The sequence below is a fragment of the Desmodus rotundus genome, chromosome 9, assembly GCF_022682495.2.
Source record: "Desmodus rotundus isolate HL8 chromosome 9, HLdesRot8A.1, whole genome shotgun sequence".
NCBI classification, from domain to species: Eukaryota; Metazoa; Chordata; class Mammalia; order Chiroptera; family Phyllostomidae; genus Desmodus; species Desmodus rotundus.
The window spans coordinates 81,274,712-81,302,682 of record NC_071395.1 but is presented as its reverse complement, the minus strand read 5'-3'; the positions used below and the strand labels follow the sequence as shown (position 1 = coordinate 81,302,682).

At 51.4% G+C, this 27,971-nt stretch overlaps 1 protein-coding gene across 2 annotated transcripts; it reads right to left on the bottom strand.

Moving 5' to 3' along the window:
- Positions 1–11: 11 nt before the first annotated feature.
- Positions 12–26,514, bottom strand: ADAP2 (ArfGAP with dual PH domains 2). Of its 2 annotated transcripts, XM_053911578.1 has the most exons (11): positions 26,292–26,514; positions 25,389–25,519; positions 23,416–23,507; positions 19,206–19,285; positions 18,212–18,324; positions 10,063–10,209; positions 8,255–8,338; positions 5,437–5,499; positions 4,092–4,169; positions 3,205–3,433; positions 12–2,215 (listed from the first exon to the last, which is right to left on the bottom strand). In XM_053911578.1, the coding sequence occupies exons 1-11, from the start codon at positions 26,383–26,385 to the stop codon at positions 2,181–2,183; spliced, it is 1,146 nt and encodes a 381-aa protein (XP_053767553.1). In that variant the 5' UTR covers positions 26,386–26,514; the 3' UTR covers positions 12–2,180. The 2 variants fall into 2 exon arrangements, with proteins under 2 accessions (XP_053767553.1, XP_053767554.1); XM_053911579.1 differs by lacking the exon at positions 26,292–26,514 and having other exon boundaries at positions 25,400–25,525.
- Between the last annotated feature and the right edge of the window lie 1,457 nt (positions 26,515–27,971).

Here is a 27,971-nt window from a genome sequence, read left to right as displayed (position 1 = left end):
GATAGGGTAAACCCTAGTGCCACTCGCTCCACTGCAGCCCGCGCTTCCCCTTTCTGAACATTCACCTCACTGTCCTGCCCTCCTGCACAAGGTCTGCCTCCAGCAGTCTGTAATCGGTGACAGCAGGGACCTGGTCATCGGGTTCCTGCCGGCTCCCAGGGCTTGGCACAGAGCCTGGCACCTTGGAGGTGCTCAAAAATACTTGTTGCTTCCATTGAACTTCAAATAGTTAGTACAACTTCCTCATTTGAAAGAAAAAAAACAAGGCACAGAGATGGGGAAGTCTGGTTTCCCGCACGCTGGAGATCGTGGCCAGACCGGCACGTGGGTTGAAGAGCTCTCTGCCCTGGGGTCCTGTGGAGCTGTCTTCTTGGCTGCCTTCTTTCCTTCCAGAATGAGTGGTGATCAATGCGGACATTGGCTTTTTGTATTATCTAGGCTTGTATTGTTTCTAAATTATGCACAAAGATGGAACTCTCCCAGAACAGTTTTGATTCATGTAGGGAGAACAATGTTTTTTAGTAGTGAAAAGTAGATGTGTGTGTGTGTGTGTGTGTGTGTTTTAAAGATTTTATTTATTTTTAGAGAGAGGGGAAGGGAGGGAGAAAGACAGGGAGAGAAACATCAATGTGTGGTTGCCTCTCACACGCCCCCTACTGGGGACCTGGCCTGCAACCCAGACATGTGCCCTGACTGGGAATTGAACCAGTGACCTTTCCGTTCTCAGGCCAGTGCTCAATCCACTGAGCCACACCAGCCAGGGCAGAAAAATGGATGTTTTTTTAAAACAAATTTTCCCCTGAGTTGTAAATTTGAACACTTGCAAATCCATAGGAAGTTTGCATGAATAGGACAAGAAAGACCCATCTATACTTCATCTAGATCATCAATTTTCAACTGATGTGCCAAAAGAAGTTTAAAAACATGCAACGCCAGACGAGCTGGCTTTAGCATGCCGTGGCCTAGGTCCCAAAGAGACCGAGGACAGCATCTTTCCTTCCGCATGCCTTGCCTTTTCGTGTTATACCAAGATACTGTGTTAAATTGATCACATAAATCGATTTTAGGTTATTAAAAAAGTTTGGAAGCCAAAAAAATAAACAAACCCCAAAACATGTAACACCTGACTATTTAGTCAGGCGCACTGACCTCTTTCCCTTAGATCATCAAATTAAAAAATAACAACGGCCAACACAATAGCTATCTGGTATGAACGAATCAAAATTATACCCACTTTTTTTGGTCAGATGGGCAAAAAATACTTTTTTGGTGTGCTGCAGAATTTTAGTGATTAGTTTATGTGCCAGGAGATGAACAGGTTTGAAAATCACTGCTGTACACCCATCAGCTGCTCATATTCTGCAGAGCAGCTCTCTGTCTCTGTCTCTTTCTCCCCGTGTGTGTGTCATATTCCACCTTCCATATGTAGCAGTACGTACAGCACAAAAATGCATGTACGCTCTCTATGGGTATACTCTGTACATATACATTATTTTTTGCTGAACTATTCAAGCGTCAGTTGTGGATAGAAAATTTATTGTATTTTACCCCGACCACCTCAAAACATACGCCCTAAGAACAAGGGCATTCTCCTACACGAATACAACACAATTATCACAATCTTACTATTGGCTAATATACATCCACACTCAAATTTATGTCCTTTAGGGCTGTTCTGTCTAAAACCCAGGATCCAGTTGAGAATCACAAATTGCATGGTGTTGCTCCCTAGTGCCCTTCAGTCTCCGACAGCCTCCACACGACTTCATCTGTCACAACACGGACGCTGTTGAAGAGGCCAGGCCAGTTATTTTGCAGAATGTCCCTAACATAGACTGTCTGACTGTTTCCTCATGGTTAGAGTCAGATTAAACTTTTTTGCTGGGGGGGGAAGCTGGACAAGCACGCCCCTTGTGTGATGCTGTGGGGTCCCTTCCATTGCAGCGCCTCCACTGCGGATGTCCTGAGCCTTGAGGACCTCCTGTACCAGACCCCCCGCCCTCAGGGCTGGGCAGAGGTGAGGCCCGGGGAGCTGGTGGGTGAAGGCCAAAGCTTTAGCCTTGGCAGAGTCGATTGCCAGTGATGGCTGCCAATGGCAGGGCACTCCTGCTGGGTAACCACGCCGAGCTGAGCACTCCTTCCCCCATGGCCAGTGGCCAGACCGCTGCTCAGCCAGTGGGTCACCTGCTGCTGTGGCCACTGTCTGTTGATGCAGCTGCAAGGGGAAAAGAAGAGGGGTGAGCGGGTGGCCGTGCCAATGTAGTCCTCCATGAAGGAGGGGACAATAGGGGATGGGGAACCACAATTTTAAAAGGACTGAAACGGTGAGAGGCAGAGGGGACACACAGCGAAGAGAAGAGCAGAGAGTGAGAGACCCAGAAACAGACTCAGACACACAGGCCCCGGGGGAAAGGCGCCTGCTGATGAGCTTCAGGAACAGCTTCTGAGGCGCACTGGCTCTGAGACTTTGGAAAGTGAGGAGAGTTTGTGTTTACACTGGTCAGACTCAAAGGGCACGAGGGTTTCTCCCAAGGGGCCATGTGGGGTCACTTGCTCAGTCTGTACTTTTCCAAAACACAGAACTTCTCCGTAGGGCCCCAGAAGCTGGGCCCTGGGCCAGGAGGTTCCTGCTCTAGCTCAGAACGTCTCCCATTTATTCAGAGGGCTGTTGGCAGACAGGGAAGCCTACCTGGGGCATATCTGGAGTGAAGGGGGCAGCAGGAGAAGGGCAGACAGAAGGGAGGACCCAGAGAAAAGGGCCCTAAAAATAGCCTTCCCTCTGTGAGTGGGGAGGAACCCGAAATCCTGGGGTGTGACCTGAGCTAATGATAACAGGCCAGGCTTTTCTCCCAGGAGAAGGGCCTTCGGGAAGGAGGCTGGCAGAGGCAGAGGCTGCTGGGCCCCCCGGACTCAGCAGAGTACAGAAGGGGATCTAACCAGGCTCTGCTCCTGGTTAGAACACTCCTCCAGATGCTACTGGGGAAGGGCTCCTGAAGAAGGACTTAGCGTGGACAGAGAGGGCTTTCTGGCCGTAACGTACGTACACCATCCGGGCTTTCCCTTGCCAGGAAGAGAAGAAAATGGAAAAGCGCAGTCAGGAGCCGTGACCTGGGAATCAGGGCTCAGAGCTGAACCCAGGTGAAGAAGCCCCTGCCTGCCCTCTGCCTTTGACCCAGAGAGCAACCCCCAGGCCCTGCATCTTACTGAGGAGGTTGAGGGGTGTCAAGGGACGGGAGAGCACATCCCGAAAACTCTCCAGCCACTCCTGCTGCTCCCTCTCGCTGGGGCAGGTGAAGACGAATCTGCGCTCCGGGGTGACCACGGTGATGCCCGCTTTCCAGCGGTTCCCTCGGATGCCCTTGGGCAGGTCTTCATACACCTCGTACCCCTGCTCCTTGCTCCCGAGAAACACCTGGCCCAGCTCAAAGGCGTCCTGAAAATAGAGCACATGTGGCCATCAGCGGCCACACTGGGCCAGAGGGGCACCTGCGGCCGTGATAGGCCCTCGGCCCTATTTTAGAAAGTGGTGCAGCGGTGGGGGTGTGTCCCTGTTGGGGACTTCTGCTAGGGGGGACCCAGAATTTGAAAGGCTGCAACTATAAAAGAGAACCCACTATGTACCAGGAGCTCAAGTGCTTTACAGGTAGTCACGCATATAATCCTCACGGCAACCTCTCAGGAAGGCATTGTTATGAAGCCTATTTTCCAGAGGAGGAAACTGAGGCACAGAGAGCTCAGTACTATGTCCAGGGCACAGCACTAAAAGTAGCAGGGATGAACCCAGGGCACAGACAGCTGAGTTCTAGAGCCCATACTCCTAACCACTACACCTCCCAGCCTTCTGCTTAGAACTGGAGACTAGAGGACAAGAAACAACCTATTTAACTACATTCTGGATACACATACAGGCCTTCCTGCAGGTGAGAGAAGAGCGTAGCCTGATGCCAGGAGACGACTTAGGGAGAAGCAAAGGCGGAGCTGTGTCCCCTGCCAGGACTCTCCTGCCCTGTGGCTTCACCACAGTCCCTGACCAGCACAGGCCTCACCTCCATCTCGGGGTGAACTGGGGAGGGGCCAGCAGTGGCTCTTACCAGTGGGTGCTTGTAATAGAGCAGCCTCCGTTCCTGGGGATCCAGGGCAAACCACCTCTTCTTGAAAGGTTCTCTCTGCTGCAAAAGAGGGAACCTTGTACCAGGGTTGGCCTAGCCGGGGAACACAGAGGTCAGAGGGCCGGCCTCCACTAGCCCAGGGAGCAGGCCAGTCCCTGCTCAGCAGTCACCCCAGGGCACCTCCCTGAGGCCCTGGAGTTCTGAAGGCCCTGCCCACCTCCTCACCTCTGCCAGCTTCACCCTGCTGCCTTCAGGTGCGGCTGTGTGGGTGGGAAGAGGCGCTTTCCTCTTTCTTTGTGGACAAGAAGTCTCAGAAAAAGGAAGCTGGGGATCTATCAGAAATGGCTACTGCTCAGCAATGCTGAGAGCACTGGCCTTGGCCAAAGCCTAACCTAGGTCAGGGCAAAGAAAGCCTGTGAGCGAGAACCCCTGGACGGCTGAGCCCTGGCTGCTGAAAGAAGGAGACAAAGCGTGCAAGCCTTTGGCTAGTTTTCAAGCCGAGGCTTCCTTTCACACTGATTGCTAACACCTTTCCCGGTAGTCTTAACAACCATCCTGGCAACACGTTACACCTTCAAAAAACAAAAAACAAAAAAACAGCACTGGGATGCTGCTGCTTTGGGTATTTTTTTAGGGAGCTCCCTCTCTTTTCCCTTCCTCTTCTCTTCCTCCCTCCTCCCCTTCCTCTCCTCACAACTACAGCACCCTCTCCAGCCAGACTTCTGACTTTGAGCTCACCCCCACCCCAAATACCCAGGCTGGGTCAGAGATGCCTGTGGGCAGCAGGAGCCTCCACCCCGTCCCCCATCCTCCACGGGAGACACAGAAGCATCTAGGCTCTCTTTCCTTCATAGATAAGTGGGAACAGCAGCTCCCGAGGGGCCAGGATGGGTTTAGCAAATGAGAGCAGAGACTGAGTTTGTGCTGGGGAGGGGCGTGCCCACGTGGACACCCAAGATGGGGGTATAGGTGTGTTTTTGCAGACTAATCTCTAGCCCCTGACTCACGTGGACGGTCCCAGTGGGACCCCAGGTCAGTGCACACAGTTCTGGAAAAGGCAAAAGCCGATCCCCAAGGAGTACCTTTCTGCTAGGCTTTCCCGGGAGTTAGGAGGAAAGAAGCAGGTGGTGGTGTGGATAAGGAGGGAGGATGCCAATGAGGGAGGAGGACCCGCAGCCATGCCGGCCAGCTAACCACTGGGTCCTGGACCCCAGGACCTCACACATCAGTTTCCTTCCCTTTCCTCATTGTCCCACCTCCCCAACCCTGCCCTACCGCCTGCTGGGACAGGGGTCGTGGAAGTGTCCCTGGGACCAGCTGAATGTACCTTTGGACCAGTCTTTTCCATGAAGCCTTGTTTGAGGTAGTTCCTGGTGATGAGGGGCACGAGCTGGGGGAAGAGAGACAGACACTGAGCCCCTGACTCACACCCCAGGGGTTCAGGGCTCCCCACTGAACTCAGCACCCCCAAAAGGGGAAGTATGGGATGGGGAAGGATGTGTACTCATGGTTCACAGGGTTATATTTGGAATGCGGTATGGATGCAATTCAATATTTCAACAGAGGCAGACGACAACACCCAGACGTTTGCAGGTTTCCCAGCACAGCCGAATCTTGGTTTAAGGACTGAGTTTAAGGAATGCTTCGACAAGCCCAGGAGGTGGACACAGACAAGGCGCTGAGGATACCCTCTGGCTGTCCAGGGCTCCTGTAGGTCTGTTGTGTACCAGGCTCTGGGAGCAACTCTCAGCCACCGTGCGAGGTGGTGGGTATTACCATCCTCACCGGATGGGATTGTGTCGAGGATATCCCCAAGGTCACGTTGCTGGTGGCATGGAGCTCTGGGATTCACACCTAGGGCTGGTGGACACTGGACAGACGCTAGTGGTCCTCCTACCACACACACTAATGAATAAACATGCATCTCATTAGGCCTCTGGCCAAGACCTGGTCATTGGTGGGGATGCTGACCCAGGACCCCAAGAGGAGACAGCAGAAGGAAAGTAGAGAAAGCTCTGGACTAGGAGTTCTAGCTCCAGTTCTGACCTCAACTAGCTGTATTCCCTTGGTCACAATTTACGCCTCTCTGAGCCTGTTTCCATGGATGACTTGACCTCTAGGGTCCCTTCCAGCTCACCGTCCTATTCCCAGAGAAGCTTCCATGGACTGGTGTCGGCCTCTTGTGCTCCAGGGGGTGGACCGGCCAAGCCTACAGCTGCCAACGACAGCCCAGCCTTGTGAGAGCAGAGGGTGAGCTCCAGGGCCCCTGGGCCCAGGGCAGAAGCAAAGGGGAAGCGAGGTCTGGGGAATAGGAGTGGGAAGTCTGAAAGGGGGACAGTGGTGAGCCAAAGCTGAAAATGCAAACTGTGCCTGCCGCTCCCCTTTCCCTAGAGCAAGTTCTATAGGCTTGAACGTCTTCACGTGGAGAAAAAAAGAGTCCCCACTGCTCAACAGTCTGACCCCGAGCCAAGGCAGGACCAGTCTAGGCCTTGGGAAACAACTGGAAGAAGGAAAAGCAGGAGGGTGGAGCACTGTTTACTGTGCCTTAGCTGCCTTGGCTCACTCGATTCCCACAATAGCCCTGGAAGGTACGTATTGTTGCCTTGGTGACAGATGAGCAAACCGAGGCTCAGAGAGGTAAGGTGACTTGCCCTAGGTAACCCATCGGCTTCTCTGGCTACAGAGTCCATACCTTCCTTAGCTCAGGAACACTGCACCCCACCCCCAGGGCTCCCTGGGTTTCTGGCATCTGGATCTCTAAGCCTGAACCAGACCTGGGTAATTGCCCAGGACCTCACATAGGCATAGTGGAGGAAAGACGGGGGAGAGAGACCCGCAGGGAGGAGACTGGGGGTAGAGAAGGGGTAACGATGGCAGATGAGGGAAGCAAGAGGACAGTGAGGATGTTGGCCAAAGACCAATTTCCTCTGCAGGGGTCAGCAAGTTGGAGAGCCAGCCCCAAAAACACAGCTGAGCATCTGCACTTTGCCCTCCTGTCCTCTCCAGTCAGCAGTCAGCACTCCCCACTGGAACATGCTTTCACCAGCTCTGGGTGCTGACTCTGCAGACTGCAGCACCCTGACCCAGGCCGGCTGGGACCGCGTTCGCAGAGGTGCCGTCTCGGAACACCACTGGCCTGCGGTGGGCCCCATCCAGGCACTTGGCTGCCTGCAAACTTCGGAATGAAGGAGCATTCAGGCTTCTGAGGAGGACCTAACAGTTTGGGATTAACATGGTCCCTCCACCCCCATCACTTACAAAATCCTCTTAGAGTAGGGCCTAAAACAGTCACCAGAGTATAGCGCCTCAAAGCTGTAAGGGACCCTGAGGATGACCCAGAGCAGCCACCACCTTACAGATCTGGAGACAGATGTGCAGGGAGGTGATGTGACCCGAACTGCTCACATGGCAAGTTAACAGCAGAGTGTCCACAAGAGCCCAGGCCTCCTGGCTAGAGGCAGCATCCTCTGCCCGACTCTGTCAGCTCCCCCAGCCAAGCCTGAGAGATGTACGTGGATGCCCCCGCCATCTGAAGACAATGAACATGACGTTCTCAGGCTCAGCACCGCCTGGGCCATGAAAGGCAGGCTGTTCCTGCTAGAATTATAAGGGGGAAGGTCCCACTGCCTTCGTGAGACTGGAATCCAAAAGGGCAAAGGGAGAATATGGGGAGCAGGAAACCACCGCTTGTTATCCACTTGACCTTCCTGGGACTCAGTTTCTCATCAGCAAAATGGGAACAATCCTGCTACAGGATTGCGAGCCAAAAGGAATGACGAGATAAAATGGGCTCTAAAGCGCTTTGTAAGCAGCATGGTGAGAATCATTTGTACCTTTTAGAGGGGGAATGAGTCAGGAAGAAATGCCCAAATCCTGAGCCCTTTGACATGGTGGGTGATGCCAGGCACGCCAAAGGGGAGAGCCTCACCCACCTTTCGGGGGCCACCTTGTCGTGTGTGAGGCCACAACCCCCCAGCCTCCCCAGGAGGAAGCCTTTGGTTTCCCTCTGAAGTACCCAACCCCAAGTTTCAAGGTCTTGCCTGCAAACCAACCTAGCCTGGCCTCTGAGTGTCTTCGAGGTCAGCAGACAAGGAGAGGAGGTGGCAGAGAGGAGACTCGGAAGCTGGAGTCCACTTTTAGCTCACCTCGGGCTCTGGGAGCTCAGGAAAGGCCGTTTTTAGGTACTGCAGACGGGCTGCGCGGAGGGCATTGAACCAGTCCACTATCTCCTGCAGAGTCAAGCACAAAGGACACACAGCCAGTCAGATGGAGCGGGGGAACTGAGAGCGACGGCAGGAAGCTGGCTGCATCTTTACATGTGGGCACACACACTCAGCACATGCACACGCAGGGGCCTGTGGGCTGACCACAGGCATCTGGGGGGCCAAGGCCAGAGCCCAGGGGTAGGGGGAGGCCCACCTAAGCAGGTGGGAAGCCACTGGCAGGGAGACCCCCAGAGTCATGGGAAAGGACAAGGTAAACTGCATGGGAGTTACGCAGTGGCCTAGGACAGCCCTTGACCTTTTCTCCTGTGTGCATGAACCGCCCGAGGATCTCGTTACAACGCAGATATGGATTCAGTGGGGGTGGGGTGGAGCCTGAGATTCTGCATTCCTAACAATCTCTCAGAAGATGTGATGCTGGTCAGAAGGACACACTTGATGTCAAAGACCGGTTTGCAGGTGGGGGCACATGCACCTGCAGATGCTTCTCCAGTGGGGCTGCTCCTTGCCTGGAGTGCCACCTAGGCCACAGCTGACTGGGACCTTCTGCTGTGGAGAGAATGCACCCCTGGCAGTGTGGCCACCACCACCTCTCAGCAGGTGAACAGCTGCTCTAGCTGGCTCTGCCTCCGTTTGTCTGTCCAGGCGGTCCCCACAGCCCCGCCCCTCCTAGGGCCAGAGTGATTTTCTGCTTGCAAATGAGAGAATCTAAGCTCTTTAGTAGGACTTACTCTGTCCTCTGAGCTCCTTCAATACAAGGCCATTTGCTATCCCAATGCATGCTCCTTCCTCCCGGAATGCTAGGCCTCACCCACCTCGCTCCCCTTGCCCCACAAATACCTGTTACCTAGAACATTCTCCTCATCCTGAAGGTTAGTTTAGATGTTGTAATAGGTTCTTGTAGCCCAAGCTCTGCTTCTATGAGAACTCCCCCCATGCATTCTCGCCCACCCACCATGCACCCACAGCTGCAGCCACGTGGGCTGCTATTACCCCGCCCCTTCTTGGCCACAGCAACTGCACCATGGCTGAACCAATGCAGAGGCTGGACTGGGCTTATCAGATTCTTTCTCCCAAGGAATTTGGAGGAAGAAAGACTTGGTCAAATAGCTGCAGTGTTGCACTTTGATGTAACCTGGTGATTGAGAAGTTCATTTGGATGTGGTTTGGAAGGAATGAAACATAATTACCCTTCATCTCTCACAGGCTGGACATGCAGGCCTGGTGTTCAGAGCTGTGAGCTCTCTCCCATCCTGGGAGTTAAGAACCTTCTTGTATCCCAGGCACTAAGGGAACGGGGCCATCCCAGGGAGACCCAGACAGGCCCTCACTTTGGAGACCTTTCCAATCACAAGCTGGTGACCTTGGGACCAAATCCAAACTGCATTCATGTTTGTCTGGCTCCTGAAGTTTTGTTTGTTTGTTTCCTCCTCTGTACAGGTTTTCCTCTTTGCCACAGCCTTACAGCCATCTGCTTTGAAATCCCCTACCCTAGTGAATGCACACTGGACAGACACACCCATAGTACGTGCCAGGTTCCTCTCTCTGGTCTCGCTCTGCCTTCCTCATGCCTCTATCCCTGACCAGAAAGTCAGTAGTTTTCTACTAAACCAGTAGATTTAGGCAAACGGTAGCTGCACATCTCAAGCGGCAGGGGCAGGTGAGCTGGGCCTGCAGAGCCCAGGGTGCTGAGCAGGGGTTGACGCAGCAAGCAAGGCCCCTTGTCTCACCTTGCCACTCTCGTGATACACAAACAGGTTCCTAATGTGGCCCTCTCTCCGGTAGGTGATCTGCAGCCCATGGGGGTTCCCTATCTTCTCCGTCTGGAAGGTGGCATTCAAGTCCTTGATGTTGATGACAGCTTTGGGGCCTTTACCCTGGAAGAGAGGAAATGGATACTGAAGATGCCAGGGTGAGTTCTTAGCACCTTCACCAAGGTCTTAGTGCAGACAGAAAACCAGTCTAGAACTTTTCATGGGTTTTAAATGTTCTTGCTCTGATATCAAGACACACAGATGCCTGACCCGGTGTGGCCCAGGGGGTTGGGCATTGTCCTGCAAACTGAAAGGTCACCGGCTTGGTTCCCAGTCAGTGTAGGTGCCTGGGTTGCAGGCCAGGTCCCCAGTCAGGGGCGTGCGAGAAGCAACCGCTCAATATTTCTCTCACACATCGACGTTTCTCTCCCTCTCTTTCTCCCTCCCTTCCCCTCTCTCTAAAACTAACTAAATAAAATCTATATTTGAAAAGAAGACACACAGATATTGTACTGCTGCCCTGTATTCGGCCATCCCGCCACTCCTGCTTAATCAGATTGGCCTCTCGGAGCTGGAATGGGGCTCGGGAAGCCTTAACTCCGGACTTTGCAAGCTTTTTAGCCACAACACTTTTTCCGAACCAAATCATCAGTGGCAGCCAAACAAAATAAAGCAGATAAAAGCAGATGCGGGGTGCTCTCTGTCCTCAGGGATCTGAAACACAGTCCAATCACTGATTAATGCTGAAAGGGAAGAGAAAAGAGTGCTTCCCTTCGTAATTAATAAGAGAGAAAAATGATACAAACACTGTACAGCTGTGTTAGCCATTAACCCATGTGGCTATGAAAATTAAAATTAAGTAAAAATAAAACTTCAGTTCCTTAGTCAGCCCCATTTCAAGTGCTGAAGTAGCCCCTTGAGGCTGGTGGCTGGGGTATGGAATGGGGCAGACAAAGAACATTTCACCACTGAAGAAAGTTCTGTTGGGCTGTCTTTTCTAGAGGGGAATTTGGCCGTATTTATTAAAACATTAAGTATTTTGCTGTGACTCACAATTTTGCATCTAAGAATCCAAGGAAGTAATTGTATTACTGCACCAACATGTATGTCAAAAGATGCTTATTGCCGTGTTGCTTATAATAGTAAAAAAGGAAATTACTTACATGTCCATTAGTGATAATGAATTAACTAAATAAATCATGTTACATCCACACAATGAAATATAACAAAAATTTTTAAAGAATAATTTACATCAATATTACTAATATGGAAAAGTGTCCATGATATCCATGAAAAATACCAAGTCCCCAAAAGGATGTATAGTAGGAACCTACTAAAACAAAGATTATACACACACACACAGAAAAAAATATGTATATGTTCAGCATCTAATGTATGTGTAATACACATTCATACATAGTGTATATTATATATACATACATATATATATCACACATATATATGTACATATACTACCTATATATATAAATATGCCTAAAAAGTATAGACAGATTTGTACTAACGCTCTTTTTCTTTAATTTTCATTTGAGAGAGAAACATCAATCTGTTGTCCCACTGACTGATGTACTCACTGGTTGATTCTTGTACGTGCCCTGACCGGAGACTGAACCCGCAACCTTGGTGTATCAGCAGGACTCTCCACACAACGGAGCATCCCGGCCAGGGCCCTACACTAACACTCTTAACAATGGTTTTCTTGAAAGATTACTGGAAGGCGTTCCTTTTAAAATATTCAATATGAAAAATACTAAAAAAATTTAAAGCTTCATCTAATTTCGTCTGTATTGTTCCTCTTATGAAAAGAAATACGACACCGCCCTGGCCAGTGTGGCTCAGTCGGCTGGGCTCCGTCCCGCAGACTGAAAGGTCGCAGGTTCCCTTCCTGGTCAGAGCGCCTGCCTCTTTGCAGGTTTGGCCCCAGGTTGGGGCTTGTAAGAGAGGCAACCGATTGGCGTTTCTCTCTCTCCCTTTCTCCCTCCCTCCCCCTCACTCTAAAAATAAAAATGAAAAAATATCTATATTTTAAAAAGAAACGTGATATTACTAATAAAGCCAACTCCCTGTACCACTCCTCATCCTGTCCCTCTCTTGTCCTCCACTCCCCACAGCCGGTCACTGTCATGAGTTTGGCGTTTGTTCTTCTAGTTCACTTCTTCTACTTCTACACCCCCCCCCCACATCTGCGAATACTCAGTATTGTTGTATGTGGCTTTCATTCACATGAATGGTATCGTACTCTAAGGATCATTCTATATGTTGCATTTATCGCTCAACACAATGTATGTTAGTTCTACGCATGTTGTTCTGATATTTTTTTATTGTTGTTCAAGTACAGTTGTCTCCACTCTTCATGTTGAGATAGACCAAGTTAGTTTGCTCTTGTAAATGACTACACCAGAAGTCATCGATTTTTGCCGTTGACAGATATTGAGATTGCTTTTTATTTTTTGCTGCAGCCAGCGCGCGTCCCTTGCACACACACGTGAGTGTGTCTCTAGGTCACAGTGTGTACTTAGGAATGGAATTGCTAGGTCACAAGTGTATGTACCTTTGACTTACTGGAAACTGCCAAGTGATTTTGCTGAACGGCTCTCCACAGTAGTTGTGCCAATATTTATATCCATAGCCTTGGCCGGTGTGGCTCAGCTGGTTGGAGCAGCATCCCGTGCACTGAAAGGTCACAGGTTCGATTCTTGGTCAGGGCATGTGCCTAGGCTTGGTGTTTGGTCTCTGGTCAGGGTGCATACAGGAGGCAACCAATCGATGCTTCTCTCTCTCTCTCTCTCCCCCCTCCCTAAGATCAATGAATGTCTCCTCAAGCAAGGATTTTTCAAAATTTTATATCCATAAATGACATTGAAGCATTCCCCTTTCCCCCATCCTCACCAACAATTGACATAGCCAATTTTTAACATTTTTGCCAATATGGTGGGTTTGAAATCAGATCTCACTGCTTTCATTTAATCGACTATGTTGAGGTGTAATTGATGAACAATGAGAGGTACTCATTTTAAGAGTAAAGCTTGATTTCTGACAAGCGTATATAACCATGCAACCAACTCCACAATCAAGACATGGAACATCACTCTCGCCCCAGGAGAGCTCCCTCCTGGCCTGTGCAACCACGCCCATCCGCCCCGCCGCACCCCAGGCAGTCAATCACCTCCTTTCTGTCGGCACAGAGCAGTCTTGCCTGCTGGAGAATGTCACATACATGAAACTACATAGCATACACTCTTGTATAAGGGCTTCTTCTGCTCAGAGTAATATTTTTAGATCAGTCCACATCACTGCATTTTTAGTAGTTTGCCCCTTTTTATTGCTGAGTAATATTCCATTCGATGGACATATTACATACAACTTGTTTATTCATTCAGCTGTGGATGGACACTTGGGTTCTTTCCAGGTTTTGACTATTACAAATAAAGCTTCTGTGAACACCTGTGTATAAATCTTTTAAAAAATATTCATTTACTGATGTTTAGGAAGAGAGAGAGGGAGGGAGGGAGGGACTTGTTGTTCCGCTTACCGGTGATGGACCCTCGTGTGTGCTCTGATGGGGGCGGGACCCACAACCTCCGTGTGGCGAGGGACGCACTGACCAACTGAGCACCTGGCCAGGGCCAAGTCTTTTGTGGACATGCTTTCGTTCCTCTCCAGTAAGTACTTAGGAGCGGAATGGCTGGGTTGTATGGTTAAGTGTATATTTAAATTTTTTTAAAGTTGCCAAGTTGTGCCCTGGCTGGTGTGGCTCAGTGGACTGAGTACCAGCCTGTGCACCAAAAGGTCACCAGTTCCATCCCCTCTCAGGGCACATGCCTGGGTTGAGGGCCAGGTCCCCAGTTGGGGGCATGCGAGAGGCAATGGATCGAAGCTTCTCTCCCTCCCTTTCTCCCTCCCTTCCCTTCTCTCTGAAAATAAATAAATTAAATCTTTAAAAAAAATTCCACGTAGTTTTCCAAAGAGGTTGTACTATTTTACGGTCCCACCAGCAATGGGTGAGAGTTTCAGTTTCCCCACACCCTTGCCGATAGCCCGAGGGGTCAGCCTTTTTAATTTTAGCCATTACGGTGAGTGTGCAGAGCACCTCGTTGTGGTTTCAGTTGCAGTCCCCCGACTGCCAGAGACACTGAGCGCCTCTTCTACTGAGCAGGCCTTTTGGTTTCCTCTTCTCTGAACTGCTAGGCCATTTCCTTTGCCGTTTTTCTAATGGATTGTTTTTTCTTTCTTGATTTGTAGGGTTGTTTCGGGTTTTTTTTTCCTGTTCTGGGTATTAATATTTTGTTATCTGAGATATCTTCTGAATTTCACTTTCTTTATACTTTATTTACTTTTCTGTATTACCCCAAATTTTTACATAAAAATGAGTTACTTTCATAACTTAAAAAATCTCCCTTTTGGGCCCTGGCAGGGTGGCCCAGTCAGCTGGAGTGTCGACCTGTACACTAAAAGGTTGCGGGTTCCGTCCTGGGTCAGGGCACAGACCTAAGTTGCAGTTGGGGTGCGTATGGAAGGCAACCGATGGATGTTTCTCTCTCACATCGGTATTTCTCTCTCTCTCTCTCTCTCTTCCTCTCTTTCGTTCTAAAATCAGTAAACATATCCTTGGGTGAGGATTTTTTCAAATTTCCCTTTTGGGAAAGAAAAAAGAACAAAGGCAACTCATGTTATTTTTAGACTGTTTTAGACTGAACTGGCTTAGGACTGAGAAACGAATCAACTTTTCCCAAACAAGGATGAGCCGCTCTTAGGGACCAGCTCACAGCGGCTGCTGGGGTTCAGCAGCCCCTCCTAACTGGCAGCACTACTCTCTCTTCCCGCCTCATGCCTGCAAAGGTTTCCGGTGTTCTAACTTGCAGACCGAGAAGAAATCCCTGCTCTCGCTCAGAGGATTAATGCTCTTCATCCCCCGGCTCTTTCACTTGGCCCCAGACGGCGGCCATGGGGGACTGACCTCCTGGCACTGCACTGGTCTATCCTCGAAAGCAACAGGGGAACGTTCAATGACTTCCACATGCAGGAAACAGTGAGGTAAAGACTGAAGTGCTCAGCACTTGTCCTGCTCCTACTCCGCTGGCCACTCCTTCACGTTGTCTCTGCTGGAAATGTCTCCTCTTCCTGTCCTCTAACTACTGGGTAGTCCCAGGGCTCGGGTGGTAAATAATCTCCAAACATGGCCCTCACCAACTCCTTCCTTCCCGGGGTGCCCATGCCACTTTACCCACCAAGAGGGGAATCGATATCCCCTCCCCTTGAACTGGGGCTGGCTGCGTGACTTGCTTTGACCAACAGAAGCCAGTTCCTGGACCAGTCTATAAGCAGCCTGCAGCACCCCCACTTGCTATGGGGAAGACAGACGCCAGGCTGTAAAGAAGCTCACGCTGGACTCCTGAGTGAGAAACATCCACACAGGGAGGCAGAGGCCCCACGGGGCAACCAAAGCACCAGATGAGTGGAATCAGGCTTCCTGGGCCTCCAAGCCCAGCCCAACCACCAGCTAAATGCAGCAGGGCGAGGGCCCTGGCGGATGCCACAGGGAGGGCGCTGGAGCAGCCACGGCCTGCCCTAGTTCCTGACCCACAGGTCTGTGGGAAATAACAAATGGACACTTTAAGCCTCTAAGTTGTACGTTGGTTTGTCACTCAGCAACAAACAACTAACATAGCCAGTCCTCAGACATCTTTTACCGGCACCCCCTGCCTAGGTGACCCCGGCCCCACGCCTGGCTACACCATGAGCCAGGTGCCAACTCCAGCTCCACACTCTCCCCAAAGCTCAGACTCTGCTATCCATCTTCTCTCTCAGCGTCTCCACTGGGATGACTAACACGCATCTCAAATGGAAAAGGGCTCTTAGTCATCCCCTCAGGGAGCTAAGTCTTTGCCATCTTGTCCAACGCAAATCTGTCCTTCTAAATGTACGGGGTACAAATCTGGGAATCATCCTTGATGCCTCTCACTTCCACACCCCACACACAGTCTAGTAAATCCTATTGGCTCTACCTCCAAAATATACACAGAATGTGACCACCTCTAACCGCCTCGTTCGTCACCATCCTGGTCTCCCCTGTCATTCCTCCCTTGGGTTGTTGCAGTAGCTTCCTCATCGGTTTTCTGCTTTCACTCTCGCCTTCTCCCTGCTCCAACCTCACCCAGCAGCGGCCAGAGTGCCCCTTTCAAAAAGCTTAAGTCAAATTATGTCATTTTGTTGCTCAAAACCTGCCTGTGCCTTACCCTCTCAGAGTAAAATACAAAAGCCGAAATCCTTGGTAAATCATATATTCAATAAAGGGCTTATAACTAGAACAAAGAGCTATTACAACTCAATAATAAAAAGACAAATGACCTAATTAAAATAGGGGGAAAGGATCTGAATGGACATTTCTACAAAGAAGAAATGGCCAACAAGCAGATGAAAAAAAAATGCTCAATATCATTAGCCATCCAGTAAATGTAAATCAAAATCACAACGAGATACCACGTTACACCCACTAAAAAGACATAATAACAAGTGTTGATGAAGATGTGGAGAAATCGGAACCCTCATACCTTGCTGGTGGGAATATAAAATGAAGCAGTCACTTTGGACAACTGCGTGGCAATTCCTCAAAAAATTAAACATAGTTACCACATGACCCAGCAAGTCTACTCCTAGGTATGTACCCAAGAAAAATGAAAAGATGTGTCCACACGAACACTCGTACACGAATGTTCATGACAGCATTACTCGTACTCGTCAAAAAGTGGAAATGGCCCAAATGTCCACCGACTGAAGGACGCATAGATGAAACGTGAGGTGTGCGTGCAGTGGGATAGAACGGCATGAGGTGCTGATACATGCGACCAGGTGAATGAACCTCAGAAACATGAGGCTAAATGAAAGGAGTCTGTTACAAAAGACCACATATTGTGTGATTCCATTTATATGACATGTTCGGAAGAGGCAAACCTACAGGGGCAGAAAGTAGACTAGTGGTGGCCAAGCACCAAGGGGTGAAGTGAAGGACTGCAGCTAACTGGTGTGAGGTTTCTTTTTGCGGTTACAAAAATGTTCTGAAATAGATTGTAGTGATAGTTGCTCAGTTCGGTAAGTTACTAAAAGCCACTAACTGTATACTTTAAATGGGTCAGTTGTATGGTATGTGAATTGATGTCTCAATAAACTCTTCCGGAAAAAAATCGCAAGTCTTCCCATGGCCTGCAAGGTCCTCCACTGGGGGAGCTCACCTCCCTCCACCCTTTCCTTGCCCGGTGACCCTGCCCGATTTGATGCCCTGAACACCCGCCAAACCCTCGTAGCTCTGGCCGGGGCCTCAGCACACGGTGAGTAGGTGTGCACAGAACAAAAATGCCCCCTCTGGGTGTATGCGTGAGAACTGGAATCCAGGCTGCTGCTTGTCTAGACAGGGGCGCTGGGGGCTGTGCCCCCTCAGAAGGGTCATCTTTTCTAATCAGCACACGGGCAGATGTGCCGGTCAGGAACCGCTCAGGGCTTCTGTACATGCTGCTCCACTACCTCCTTTCCCCACATAGCTGCATAACTCACTCACACTTCCTCAGTCCTCTGCCCCGATGTCATCAGGGAGGCCTTTCCTGACCACTGTGCGTTCGCACGCCGGCCACCACACTCCCAGCACCCTCCCACCCTGCTCCCTTTCGTTTTACTTCTCAGAACTCACTGACACCTGATATATCATCTACTGATGTAGCTTTTGATGACCACCTGTCTCCTTCCACGAGCATGAAGGCTCCACGAGAACAGGAGCTTGGTTTAGCTCACTGCTGTACGCCCAGTGCCTACGATAATGTCTAGCATGTAGTAGATGCTCAATAAATAGGCCTTGCATGTATGAAGAAATGAAGTAAAATCAAGTGATCACCAAAGGCTTCATCATGACCAGTCTAAGCCCATTCTAAGTGAACAGAGGGTGTGTTTTTCAGTGGACTGGGTTGATTGTATAACCAAGGAAAAGTAGGATGCAGTGCCTAACCCTCAGGAGCTGGGATCACCCACAAGGCAAGGCACTACTGATTAAAATGCAGACCTCAGCGGGGTGAGAGCCCGGTGCCCAGGGAGGAGACCCCTCACCGGTCTGGCCTCTTACCTCTTCTTTAGTGTAGTACTTCAGAAGGCCTTCTCTGGCCAAGAGGACAAATTTCCTTCTCAGGAACTGCGCGTTGTCCTTTCCCCGCTTCCACAGGAACCCTTCTCGGTTACCTTTGCCACCAAGGAGCGAGAAAGAGTGAACACCCACAGCCTTGAGACAAACAGGTAGCTCACAAGCTTTGTAGGGTCTCAGAGTGAAAATAGCCTCCCACCTGCTGCTCAAATGTCTTGGGTCTAATTTAGCTATTTCAGGTGCAGGGCATGGGGGTCCTATCTGGGGCTAAATTTGCAACATGTTATGATTTCAGTTGGACTCCTCCCAACTTTTCTTCCTTGGCTATTTCTTAAGAAAACACAGTAAATGCTTAAGTAGGCTAAGTACTGAGGAACTGTACTGGTGACTTCACACTGAAGTGACGCTCTCCAGAGGGCCGGAATAATGAGTGACTTTCAGACATGTGTTCCCAGTAGGTAGGAGAATTGGGCACTGGCTGCCTCTGGAACTCAGGGAGTGGTTTTTGTGCCCTTTGCTCTCTGGGTCTGTGTCAGCTTAGACTCTGAGAGCAGCGGGGCAGACGCTGCCACAGGCCCAGGGCCCCCGATGAAGCGGTGCCTCGCACAAAGGCAGACAAGAGGCTGAACTCCAGCCCAAGAACCTTACCAAGCCTGTGCCACACCAGGGGCTACATGAGCCCAGAGCAGGGGTGTGGTCCTGGCGGGTGAGTCTTCCTGCAAATTATACTAAGACTCTAAACACATGGGGCCCTGCAAAGGGCCCGAGACAAATATGCTTCTTGTCCACTCAGCCCACAAAACCCCACCAACTAAGGTGCCGTCGCTTCAGAGGCAGAGAAACCCACTCCTGGGCCTCTGGGGCTGGAGGGAGAACAACAGCTACCTCTCGGTGGGACCTTGCTCCTAACAATCAGGCGCGGTGTTTTCTAGAACTCACTGGAACACAGACCTCAGAAGATGATGAAAATGAACTGTACCTGAGGGTGAGATGGTTTTCCCATCGGCCATAAATTCCTGTCTCTCATACTTAGCTCGAATCCATTGCTCCTTTAAGACCCTAAAAAGAGAGAAGCTCTGGTCAGCTGGGTCCGACACGCTCTCACCACAGAGGCGCTCAGGGGCCCTGTAGCAGAGGGTAGGAACAGCACAGCAGCGGCCTTCCTGCCTGCTCTGGCTCCCCAGCGGCTCTCAGCCTTGGTACTGTTAACATCTGGGGCTGGGTGACTCTATTGTGGGGCCGTCCTGTGCTTTGTAGGATGTTTGGCAGCACCTCTGGCCTCTACCCCCTGGATACCAGTATCCTTCCCTTTCTAGTGCTACCTAAAAATGTCTTCAGACTTTGCCAGTGTCTGAAAGTACATCCCCCAGTGGTCTGTACAAAAGCCACTGGACTATCCCCACCCCAGCCGCGGCCCTCTAGGCCAGTGAGACAGACACTGGCTCCTCTGGATCATCCAACTGCTACCTCTGCCTGCACGCTCCTCGCCTCAGCCAGGAGAGTCCAGCAGCCTTTTTCTGTGGCCTGCCCATGAACTCTGGGCATGCTACACTGGACAGAGCAGTGGTCTTGGGGTCCAACCATCCAGGACCTGGTCCCACTCTACCGTTTATCTATTGTGGGACACAGAACAAGTTCCTTAATCCTCTGAACTTGGGAAATAGGCCAAGTACTCCGTAGGGTAGGTTTAAATGTATTTAAAGGGCCTAGTACCATGCTCGACACACAGTAGGTAGTTAATGTTAGCCCAATCAGGTATTGTCTTCCATGACCCTGCAGAAAAACCATGGACTTAATTCAACTGTTTGCTACTCTCTCGAAATTTCGAGGTAAATGCTCCAAGGTTGATATGACCTCAGCCCCACAATCACAGGGAGTGACCTAGAGCTGAGCACTGGCCCAGACTGGTCAAGAGCCCTGCCCAGGTCTGTGTGGACCAAAAGGAGCAAGATTTAAGTTAGAAGCCCTCTCTGGAGGCAAGCTGGGAGCTGGAGCTGGGACCCAGCGGTGGCCTGGCTCTCAGCTGCACGAAAGAAGCCCAGCGGAGGGAAAGAAGCAAGGTGGAGAGCCAGGGCAGGTCTCAGAGGCCTGACAGTGTTTGTCCTGGCTTGTCCCTCCTAGGGTGACTCCATCTCTGTTCTTTCTGCGGTCTGATCCCCAGAACCCATAACATCCTGTTTCTAAGCTGGTTTTAACTGGGTTTCTGTCACTTCCAATCAAGAGTCCTATCTAGCTCTTTGGCTTTTGGCTTGAAGGAGGCTTAGGTGCAACTTTCTTTGGTTGTTTTGAATCCGGGTTCATCCGACACCAGCTGCCTCCACCATGCTGCCAAAGTTCGACCCCAACAAGGTCAAAGTCATACACCTTAGGTGCACCGGCGGGGAAGTCAGTGCCACACCTGCCCTGGCCCCCAAGCTCGGCCCCCTGAGTCTGTCTCCAAAACAGGTTGGTGACGACATTGCCCAAGGAACCGGTGATGGGAGGGGTCTGAGATTACAGTGAAACTGACCATTCAGGACAGACGGGCCCAGACTGAGGCAGTGCCTCCTGCCTCTGCCCTGATCATCGAAGCCCTCAAAGAACCACCCGAGACAGAAGAAACATTAAGCACGGTGGAAATACCACTTTTGACAAGGTTGTCAACACTGCCCAACAGATGCAGCACCCATCTTTACCTAGAGAAATCTCTGGAACCCTTACAGAGGTCCTGGGGGCTGCCCAGTCCACGGGCTGAGATGCAGATGGCCACCCCCTCGTGATGTTAGAGGTGACATCAGCAGCAGTGCCGTGGAGTGCCCGGCCGGTTAAGAACCACAAAGGGAAATACTTCGACTACAGATCATTTGACAACCAAAACAAACAAACAAAAACAAAGAGTCCTATATAATGCACAGTCCTCACGCAGGACATCGAGGAGTGTCTCCAAGCCCACCATGGAGCCCCGGGCCACAGGGTCAGGGCTGAGAGAGAGAGTGGAGGCTGAGGCCCCAGTCCCCATCCTCGGAGGTCAGGAATGTGGAGGACTTTTATTTTTATTTTATTTAAAAATTTTTTAAAAGATTTTATTTATTTATTTTTAGACAGAGTGGAAGAGAGGAAGAAAGAGAGGGAGAGGAACATCAGTGCATGGTTGACTCTCACAGGCCCCCCACTGGGGACCTGGCCCGCAACCCAGGCGTGTGCCCTGACTGAGAATCGAACCCATAATCCTTTGATTCAGCGGCCAGCGCTCAATCTACTGAGCCACACCAGCCAGGGCTGAATTTGGAGGACTTTTAGAACTGGAGGGTGGAGGCCATTAATATTCGGCTAAAAGGGGTTAAAGGGCTGTTGTTGGAATCATGACAAGTAGTCTGTGTAGTATGGGCAAAGCCCAGCACATAGTAGGTGCTTGCCAAGTGCTCGTTCCCTTCCCCTTGGAGCAAAGGGCTGAGTGGCAAAGGGGAGGCGAGATGATCAGGTCCTAGGTCCTGGCTGGGTGGCTCAGTTGGTTAGAGCATTGTCCTGATACGCCAAGGTTGCAGGTTCGTTCTCCAGCCAGGGCACTACATACAAGAATCAACCAATGAGTGCATCAATAAGTGGAACAACAAATTGATTTTTTTTCTCTCTTCCTCCTTCTTGCTCTCTCTCTAAATCAATAAATGCATTTCAAAAATACGAAAAATAAAGACGATCAGGCCCTCTGGAGTTGAACCTGGCACATCCCTCAGTTGGGCCAGGGAGGCAGAATTCTGAAGCCGACACTGAGAAATAGATTAAAACTAGCATTTCTCGTGGCTTATGAGATTTTTACATAAATCATCTCCTTTAATCCACTGCCATGCTCTGATGTCAGAGGCATCATTATCTCGATTTCAGAGGTAAATCGAGATAATGTCATCATTGTCTCGATCTGAGGATGCCACAACCTCAGAGAGGTTTGGTACCTTGTCCACCTTCTCACAGCTAGGTCATGGTCAACTTGGGGAACAAAACTGAGGTCTTTTGAGTCAAAAGCTGTGCCTCCGCCACCACTCGGGGCCACCAGGTATGCATTGTCCAAGAGCATCCTGCTGAGGCCAGAGGACATGGTAGCTGAGATGTGGCCTGCTTCCTGCAAGCCACGCCCCGTTCTGCCCAGAGGGCTACAGGCACTGTCTAGCAGCCCTGACCCCGAGAGGGAGTCCCTGGGACAGAGGTTCAGGCTCAGGCAATCTGCAGAGGTCTGGGGTCATCAGGTACTAGTGTCACACTGACCCTTCACCTCCAGGTGAACTGACCCCTCCTGCTGCTTCACAGATCCACCCCCCCAACCTTTCCCCACCCCCATTATATTGGATTTTTCCCAGTGCCTTGGTTCAGTCACCCAGGCCCCGGAGTCAGATGGGCAGTTCCAGCTTTGCCTCTGTAAAGCCTCAGGTTTTTGACCTGTATCCTGGGGGGTAAGGGCAGGATTTACCTCATTGGGTAGTTGAGAGAATCAAACAAACTAATGCACATAACTATGTAGCACAGGGCCTGGAATATAGGAAAAGCTCAGGAAATATTAGCAGCCTATTTTCTTATGGTTATTATTTCGGGATCTGGGGCCCAGGCAGCTGCTTTGGGACAGCCCTAAGCATAACACTCTGCAGGGAGTAGCTGGAATACATTTGTTTTTACCGAAACGCCAGCATTTCTCTTCTCTATCAAGTTAGCCACCACCTGTAGAACGACAGAGGCAAATTGGACAGATAATAGAGAAAGTGCCCCATTTCACAGCTATGACAACCGAGTCCTGCCGTAGCTGGTTTGGCTCAATTGGCTGGAGCGTCATCCCATAACCAAAAGGTTACGGGTTCGATTCCCAGTCAGGGCACAAGCCTAGGTTGCAGGATCATCCCATCTAGCCACATGCCATCCCCAGTCCGGGCATACAGGAGACAGCCATTCGATGCTTCTCCCTCGCATCAATATTTCTCTCTCCCTTCCTCTCTCTAAAAAACAATGGAAAAAATGTCCTCGGTGAGCAAAGGAAAGAAGAGAAAAGAAAAGAAGAGAAAACTAAGTCCCAGAGGGTGGTAATGGCAGTCCACGCAATGAAGACGGAGAAGGGCTTAAACTAGGTCTTGTGTGTTCTCCATGACGGTACCAAACTCTTTCCTGGATCAGGTCCATAGCCAAGACCACCACAGACAAAGGTTGGGACCAGGAAATCAAACACTCACAGGCAGTCGCTGGCCTGGGGGATGTAATAGAAAGCAGGGACTCTGGCTTCATACTTGGCCTTCACACGGAGGTTCCCGTTGTGGGACATAAACTGCAAAACAACAGCAACTTGATGGTAATATTAGAACTTGAAAAATGTGAAATGAAACCATGGTCTGCCCAGAAGGCCACGGTTTTCACTGGCTCCTGTGCTGAGTCAGGAGACAGTCCTAGAGGAGTCTGACACTTCCCTCCGTGCTGCCACCAGGCTGCTGGAAAGCCCCAGCCTGGAGCGATGAGGTGCTGTAACAACTGTGCCTCGCAGAGGCAGAGCACATTACAGTTCCCACACTTTAGTTCACTTGACCCCCTTAACCATTTCAATATGATGTTCCCCATTTTAGAGATGAGGAAACTGAGGCTCAGAGAGGGTAAGTGACTTACCCAAGGTGACACAGCTAGTAAGTGGAGAGTTGGGATTTGAACCCAGGCCTGTCTAACTCCAAAGCTCATGTTCTTCTTCCCACCCCCTCCACATATGGCCAGGACCCCCAGTAACAGTCGCTGCAAGTCTGAAGGTGATACATGGAGGTGAAGGATGGAAGTCGATGCCGGCCCCATGGAGTTCTAGTTCAGGATTACCACTGGGGCACTTGACATCTGAGAAACCCAGAGGCGCATGTGCCAAGAGTGGCTGTGACCAACAGTCAGCACTCAGTGACAGCAGTGGCATATCTGGGGTGAGGGCAGTGTGGGAAAAAAACACCAGATTAATAGGGTGAACCCTATTCTCCTCCTCCCCATGGACCACTGGGCTGTATCACAGGATTCGCATGGGCTTTGGATCCCAGCAGAGCGGGGTTCACATCCCAGGTGTGCCACATGTTCACGGAGTGGGAGCGACTCTTTGGAGTCTCACCTGCGAAACTGAAGAAAATGTAACAGGGGAGTTAAAAGGTATGAATAAGCCCCGGCTGGTATGGCTCAGTGGATTGAGTGCTGGCCTGAGAACCAAAGGGTCACTGGTTCAATTCCCAGTCAGGGCACATGCCTGGGTTGCTGGCCAGGTTCCCAGTGGAGGGGTGCATGAGAGGCAACTACACACTGATGTTTCCCTCCCTCTCTTCCCCTCTGTCAATAAATAAATGAAATCTTTTAAAAAAGGATCAAAGTGATCAAGAAAAAATATAAATGAAAAAAAGATACAAAGAAATAGCCTTTGGGTTTAGGCACCGGTTTTTGCCGATTTTCTGTCCTTCTACACTAGAATGTAAGCTTCATGTGGGCAGAGACTTTATCTTGCTCACTGCTCTCTCCTTATACCCAGCACACAGTAGGCATCCAGTAACTAGGTGTTGAATGAATGAGTAAAGCATGTAACCCAATAGCCTAGCACAGTGCCTGGCACAGAGTGGGCACTCAGAGACCATGGGCCTTGACATCCTCAGCCAACCAGCAGAGTTTAGAACTGCCTGCGCTCTGAAGGTTTTCTGGCCAAACTGGTAGTTTCATCTGGGCCGAAGGTGACCGCCATCTCCATAGGTCCTGGCTAGGGGGACTGGAGGGAGAGAATAGACTCAGGATACTTGAATAGGGAGGCTCCTGCTCCAGTTCAGGACTTCAGCCAATGAGAACAGCAGCTGTTCACCGACTACTTACTTTGTACCTGACTCAAGCCTCCATTTAATCCTTACAGCAGCCCTGTGATGGGGGGTAGTGGTATCCCCATAATACAGATGTGGAAAATGAGGGTCCACAACTCGGTTACAGTAACAAGCTCGGCCTCACAGCTTGTAAATAAACAAGTGATAAAGCTAGGATTTGAACTCAGGGCCTCTGTCTGAGCCACAGCTCCAACAGGCTGTGTTCTCTTTCCCTAGTTAGTGCCCCTCTCAGGGCCTTAGTTTCCTTCCCTGTGAAATGGGAGCGCCCTGCCCACTGCCTCCACCCCAGCTCTGCTGTTCCCAGGCTCTCCACGTGTGCCCCTTGCTACCTCCACAGTACCGTCGTCCCAGAAGTCAAGTCTCACGGATTTAACTTTGCTGATGTCTGGGAAGTTTCGGTGCACACCGGAGCAGTTCAGACAGATGAAGATGCCCAGCTTGTAAGAGGCCCAGTCGGGATCTGCGGGGCGAGAGGGCAGGAGCCGGACTGGTGGAGAGCGGGGCGAGGAAAGCAGAGCTGGACTGGGGCACTGGGAGAGGCGGCGTTTGGCTCCTGGGGCGATGGCCAGTTCTGCCCATGCTGGGAACCCTTCTCTCCTGGTGTCCCCCACCTGGGGTGAACTAAGAATACCAACATCCCACCGGCCGCGGCACGTTGGCGACCAGGATAAAGATCTTGGAAGGAGTTCTGGGAATGCGGGCCAGAGGCCGAGGCGGGTGCGAGAGGGGAACCGAGAGGGGAAGAAGGACGGAGGGCCCGGCACCTAGGCGCCTGTCCCGGGAGCTGCAGGTGGGGAAGTCCGGCTCCAGGGCTGAGTCAGGAGACACTCCTTCGCGAATCTGACATTTCCCACCAGGGGCGCCCGGGGGCCGGGGTGCTGCACGGTCTGGGACCCCAGGGCGTGCGAGATGTCGAGGACCGAGGGTGTGGGAAGTGGCGTCAGGGACTGAGGTCCGGGCGGGTAGGGTGTCTGGCGGGGGAGGCGAGCGGGCTGGGGAGGCGCCGGGGTCCGGAAGGCGTGCGGGGGTCCAGAGTGAGGAGCAGCGCGGTGGGGTGCGGGTCGGAGATCCACGCTCCGGGTGGGCGGGGCCAGGCCCCGAAGGTGTCGGAGGGTCACACCGGGTCCAGCGGGGGCCCAGGGCGGGACCCGGTCTGGGGGGACGGGAGGGGTCTGGCGGGCCGGGGTCCGGCTCCGCGTCCCAGGCTGCCCGCGCCGCCGCCGCGCCCTTACCCGCGGCCCCGCAGTCGGCGCAGTGCGCGTTGCCCGTGCCCGCCGCCCGCAGCAGCTCCAGCAGCCGCTTCTTGTTGCGCTCGCGGTCGCCCATGGCCGGCCCCGCGGGCTCAGCGGGGCTCAGCCGGGCCGCCCATGGCCCGTGCGCTCGCCCGGGCAGGTGGAGACGGACGGAGCCGCCGCGTCCCCGCTCAGTCCGCGCCTCCGCCGGCCCCGCCCCCCAGACTTCCCGCTCCGCCCTCGCCGCGTCCCCGCCCGCCCGCCGCCCGCTCCGCGGCCTCCGCTCCCAGCGAGCCGGCCCCGGCGGGGAGGGACCTGAGCGCCGGCTGGAGGCAACGCTGGCTTGAAATCGAGTCGTGGCGCGCCGCTTGCTAGCTGCGTAACTACGGACAACCTGTTCACCTTCGCTGGGCCTCCGTTTACACCTCTGGAGAGGGAGATAGAGACGTACGCCTGCGTCTCTGGACTCCTTAGAAAACCAGAATCTAACTTCTGTTAAAGCTTTCTACTGAGGTTGATTTTACAGCTACTTAAAGATTTAGAGACATTCCAATGCCACCTCCTCAGGAAGCCCTCCTTGATATCCAGTCTCGAGGAATCATTCCAGCTCGTGGTCTTCCTAGAACACCGTTATGGAATCTGTCCATCCCTCTGGTCCCGAACACCTTCTATTTACTTTGCATCCGTTATTTGTGTATTTATGCAAATCCCTTTTCCCTCGAACACACACCCACATTTTTAAAAAAGATTTTATTTCTTTTTAGAGAGGGGAAGGGAGGGACAAAAAAAGGAAGAGAAATATAAATGTGGGAGAGACACATCAAAGTTTGCCTCTCACACGCCCCTAACTGGGGACGGCCCGCAGCCCAGGCATGTGCCCTGACTCGGAATCAAACCAGTGACCTCTTGGTTCCCAGCCAGAGCTCAGTCCACAGAGGCGCACCAGCCAGGGAATGACATTTTGATGTCAGTAGTTTTCTTTCTGTATCCCATATAGCTTCTGGAAGTAGTATCTGCATACTTTTAGAAGTCCAATAAATGGTTGCATGACTGTGCTCACCAGGAAGTGTGGTTTTACCAATGTGGAAACCCCTACATTTGTTTTTTTAAATTTACTAATTTTCAGAGAGAGGAAGGGAAGGAGAGAGGGGAGGGGAGAGGGGGAGGGGGAAAGAGACACACAGGGACTAGGACACACACCACATTTGTTGCTCCGCCCACTTAATGCATTCATTGGTTGATTCTTGCGTGTACCCTGACCAGGGATCCAATCGCAACCCTGGTGCTCCAACCAACTGAGCCACTCCACCAGGGCTCCGCTGAACAGTTTTACTGGTGAAGTGTGGACAAGTGTGGGCAGGTGTGGGCAGGGCCTAGATGGCCTTGGAGGTGGGCATTTCATTAATCCATATTCCTGTCACTCTTTGACACCATTCTCAGTGACCCATAGGCTTCTAGAAAGACACGCACTGCACACATTTACCGTCCCCTCTGGAGGTAAACACCCATCTGTCATACGCCTGAGGCTTAATGCACACAGATGTTAGGTTTCTGTCCTAAGGCAGCTGATGGTGTAGCTGACTTGCCTGTATCCCCAAGTCAACACACGTGCAAACACACAGGGCAGCTCAGTATAATGGAATGAGTCCAGGAGGCCAGGCTTTGAATCTTGGCTCCATC

Coding starts and splice junctions, on each gene's coding strand:
- ADAP2 (XM_053911578.1), bottom strand. CDS start 26,385: ATGGGCGACCGCGAGCGCAACAAGAAGCGGCTGCTGGAGCTGCTGCGG. Junction 5,500..8,254: donor CTGAGCTCCCAGAGCCCGAG/GTGAGCTAAAAG, acceptor CTCTTCCCCCAG/CTCGTGCCCCTCATCACCAG. Junction 2,216..3,204: donor GACACCCCTCAACCTCCTCA/GTAAGATGCAGG, acceptor TTCCCCTTGCAG/CTGCATCAACAGACAGTGGC.